This window comes from Rhinopithecus bieti, unplaced genomic scaffold, assembly GCF_001698545.2.
Source record: "Rhinopithecus bieti isolate Rb0 unplaced genomic scaffold, ASM169854v2 scaffold_9899, whole genome shotgun sequence".
Lineage (NCBI taxonomy): Eukaryota > Metazoa > Chordata > Mammalia > Primates > Cercopithecidae > Rhinopithecus > Rhinopithecus bieti.
In genome coordinates this window covers 5,636,341-5,640,509 of record NW_016806979.1, presented here as the reverse complement: position 1 = coordinate 5,640,509, position 4,169 = coordinate 5,636,341, and the positions used below count along the sequence as shown (strand labels likewise).

The 4,169-nt window shown below is 54.8% G+C and overlaps 1 protein-coding gene across 2 annotated transcripts in view; it reads left to right on the top strand.

The window, feature by feature from the left end:
- Nucleotides 1–4,169, top strand: part of KXD1 (KxDL motif containing 1) — a 10,368-nt gene extending 6,199 nt beyond the window's left edge. For both annotated transcript variants that reach the window (XM_017879430.1, XM_017879431.1), the window contains exons 4-5: nucleotides 2,036–2,082; nucleotides 3,225–4,169. In XM_017879430.1, coding sequence (XP_017734919.1) covers nucleotides 2,036–2,082; nucleotides 3,225–3,454 — 277 coding nt within the window. In that variant the 3' untranslated portion in view covers nucleotides 3,455–4,169. The remainder of the gene's footprint in view (nucleotides 1–2,035; nucleotides 2,083–3,224) is intronic.

Here is a 4,169-nt window from a genome sequence, read left to right as displayed (position 1 = left end):
ACCTCGTGATCCGCCCGTCTCGGCCTCCCAAAGTGCTGGGATTACAGGCTTGAGCCACCGCGCCCGGCCTGGGATAAAATCTTGACGTAAGTTTATTTACTGATTGATTAATTGATCAAGACAGAGTCTTGATCTGTGGCCCCAGCTGGAGTGCAGTGGCGTCATCTTGGCTTACTGCAACCTCTGCCTCCCGGATTCAAGCAATTCTTGTGCTTCAGCCTCCTGAGTAGCTGGGATTACGGGCATACTCTACCATGCCCAGATAATTTTTGTTGTTGTTGTTTTATTTTTGAGATGGAGTCTTGCTCTGTTGCCCAGGCTGGAGTGCAGTGGTGCAATGTTGGCTCACTGCAACCTCCGCCTCCCGGGTTCAAGCGATTCTCCTGCTTCAGCCTCCTGAGTAGCTGGGACTACAGGCACATGCTGCCATGCCCAGCTGATTTTTTGTATTTTAGTAAAGACGAGGTTTCACCGTGTTGCCTAGGCTGGTCTCAAACTCCTGAGCTCCGGCAATCCACCTGCCCTGGCCTCCTAAAGTGGTGGGATTACAGGTGTGAGCCTAATTTTTGTATTTTGTGTAATTTTTGTATTTTTTTTTAGTAGAGACAGGGTTTTCCCATGTTGGCCAGCCTCATCTCAAACTCCTGGCCTCAGGTGATCCATCCACCTCGACCTCCCAAAGTGCAGGGATTATAGGCATGAGCCATCACGCTCAGCCTTGCAGTTTATTTATTCTTCAAAAACGCAACATAGTGCAGCTGAGCGTGGTGGCTCACACCTGTAATCCTAGCACTTTGGGAGGCTGAGGCGGGCAGATCACAAGGTCAGGAGATCGAGACCATCCTGGCTAACATGGTGAAACCCCGTCTCTACCAAAAATACAAAAAATTAGCTGGGCGTGGTGGCGGGCGCCTGTAGTACCATCTACTTGGGAGGCTGAGGCAGGAGAATGGCGTGAACCCGGGAGGTGGAGGTTTCAGTGAGCCGAGATCACGCACTGCACTCCAGCCTGGGTGACACAGCGAGACTCTGTCTCAAATTTTAAAAAAAATAAAAAAGGTAACATAGTGCTAGACACATAATGAAAAGGCAGGAATGGCCAGGCACAGTGGCGCATGCCTGTAATTCCAGCAGTTTGGGAGGCTGACGCAGGCAGATCACCTGAGGTCAGGAGTTCAAGACCAGCCTGGCCAATGTGATGAAACCCTGTCTCTATTAAAAATACAAAAAATCGCCGGGCACGGTGGCTCATACCTGTAATCCCAGTGCTTTGGGAGGCCGAGGCAGGCGGATCACGAGGTCAGGAGATCGAGACCATACTGGCGAACATGGTGAAACCCCGTCTCTACTAAAAATACAAAAAAATTAGCCAGGCACAATGGCGGGCGCCTGTAGTCCCAGCTTCTCGGGAGGCTGAGGCAGGAGAATGGCGTGAACCCGGGAGGTGGCGGAGCTTGCAGTGAGCCGAGATCGTGCCACTGCACTCCAGCCTGGGTGACAGAACGAGACTCCGTCTCAAAAAAAAAAAAAAAAACAAAAACAAAAAATCAGCTGAGCATGGTGGCATGTGCCTGTAATCCCAGGTACTCGGGAGGCTGAGGGAGGAGAATCATGTGAATCCAGAAGGTGGAGGTTGTAGTGAGCCAAGATGGCACCACTGCACTCCACCCTGGGTGACAGAGAGAGATTCTGATCTCAAAAAAAAAAAAAGTTTATCAGAGTAGAGGAGGCCACATGTAAGAAGGGGCCTTGTAGGGGGAGCCCCCAGCCAGTGCCTAGGCTCAGAGCACCCAGAGTCTTAACTAGTTGGGGGTCGTTGCCTACCCTGGGGCTGGAGGCCGGCTGGTGGGCGACTGTCAGGGCCGTGGCTGTTGGGCCGAGCACCTAGAGAGAGTGAAGATGTGAGGTGAACAGTGTGGGGGTTCTCCCTCCCGTCTCCCCTTGCCCTCAGCTGGCAGCAGGGGCCTGTGACCGGCACAAGGCCTGGCCTGCCTGCTCAGCAGGTTAAGCCCTGTGTGCCTTCTCTCCCCTGCAGGACGCTGAAAGGGAAACTGGCCAGGCAGCACCCAGAGGCCTTCAGCCGTAAGTGCCACGCAGGGCTCCTGCTCCCGAGCATGTCAGCACTCTCTGCCCAGGGCAGGCTTCTGGAAAGCCACCTTAGGGCCTGATACTGAGACCAGGCTGTAATGGGCAGTGGGTCTGGAGAAACCTGGGGCGGGGGGCAGGGGCGGGGTGCTGGCCTGGTCCTCTCGGCAGCCTACAAAGCGGGCGCTAGGACGGGAGTCCGTGCCCTGTGGGGAGGCCGCACAGGGAATGTGGATAAGCAGCCATGATGATCCTTATCCCTGTGGGCATCATGAGCCCCTATGAACCAGGCTGTTACCCACAGTCACCCATGAGGTGGGGACTGTGAGTATCCCCGTTTCATGGAGAGGGAAACAGAGGCCCAGAGGGGCAGGACTTGAGTTCACATCCGTCTGGCTAGAGAGCTCGTGTGTTCTCTGGGGTACCACTCCATGTTGCCACCACCTTAAAGGGCTCTGCAGGCTGAGCCTGGGTTCACCCCATCTGTTGAAAAGGCTGACGGCTCTCCATCCTAGGGCCTCCAACAGCAGTTGATAGAGCAGAGAGCCAGACTGAGGGAGATCATGTACCTAGCCCAGGCAGTGCAGTGAGCCAGGCTCGCCCTCACGGCTCCTGTAGGCCCAACCCCAGAGCTCGTGTCCCTTCCTCACCTCACCTTCAAGGGAGAGCTCTTCCCTGCCTGGACGTCAGTTTCCTCCTCTACAAAATAACAATGGGCCAAGTCTGCCGGGCGTGGTGGCTCATGCCTGTAATCCCAACACTTTGGGAGGCCGAGGCAGGTGGATCACCTGAGGTCAGGATTTCGATACCAGCCTGACCAACATAGAGAAACCCCGTCTGTAGTAAAAATACAAAATTAGATGGGCGTGGTGATGGGCACCTGTAGTCCCAGCTACTTGGGAGGCTGAGGCAGGAGAATTGCTTGAACCCGGGAGGCGGAGGTGCAGTGAGCTGAGATTGCACCATTGCACTCTAGCTTGGGCAACGAGAGCGACACTCTGTCTCAAAAAAAAAAAAAAAAGGGCCAAGTCATGCCCCCATGGGGTGAGGGCAGCCGTTATGGGTCACATGGACAATAAATCCTACATCACAGTGCTTGGCAAGGTGACAAAACCAACTCTTGGGCCTCCTTCCTCCAGATATCCCAGAGGCATCCTTCCTGGAGGAAGAGGATGAAGACCCCATCCCACCCAGCACCACGACCACCATTGCCACCTCAGAACAGAGCACGGGCTCATGTGACACTAGCCCCGACACCGTCTCGCCCTCCCTGAGCCCTGGCTTCGAGGACCTGTCCCATGTCCAGCCTGGCTCCCCAGCCATCAACGGCCGCAGCCAGACAGATGATGAGGAGACGACGGGCGAATAGCCCTACTGCCCGGTGCCTTGAGGGGTCTCAGGGCAGCGGCATACAAGGTGGCAGCGGGTAACCCTGCCTTGTTCTGTCACCCAGGGCTCCTAGAGGAACAGGGCTCTCTCCCGAGGAGTGTGGAATTCCTGGGGGGTCTTTAATTCTGGCTCCTTCCTTCCTCAGAACATCTCTCTTCTGCAAGACCCCTCTGCCATGCCAGGGCACGCCCATTCCGGCTGGAGTTGCAGGGCTGGGCACGGGAATTTTTCCAGAGCTGAGCCTGACATCTGCTCTGAAGAATGCTTAAAAGGTTCCCAGAGACCGGAGCCATATGTCCCCCATCCCCGGTCAGGACCTCCTTGAGGTGCACAAGCACGGTCTCCTCTGAGTTCACCCCAGCCCACCCCCGCACCCACTAATTCTGCTTTTCCTGCCCCTTGCTCCGTAAAAGTATCAAATACTGTCTCCTTGGTATCTCAAAGAGGTTTCTGAGATAGGTAGAAGTCTTGAGATGGAGGCTGGCCATCCATTCAGCCCTGAGCATGCTGAGGCCTGTGTTTCTCTGAATAGAGGTGTGGAACCTGAGGGGCCAGCAGGCCTCTCTGAGGGCCTCCATGGAGCAAACAGAGCCACCTTGGGAAAGAGTTTAATGGAATATTTTTGTACCCAATGTTTACAGATGCTGTTGGGAAGTTATCAATAAAAAGACACCATTCCTAAAAAGGGTAAAGTA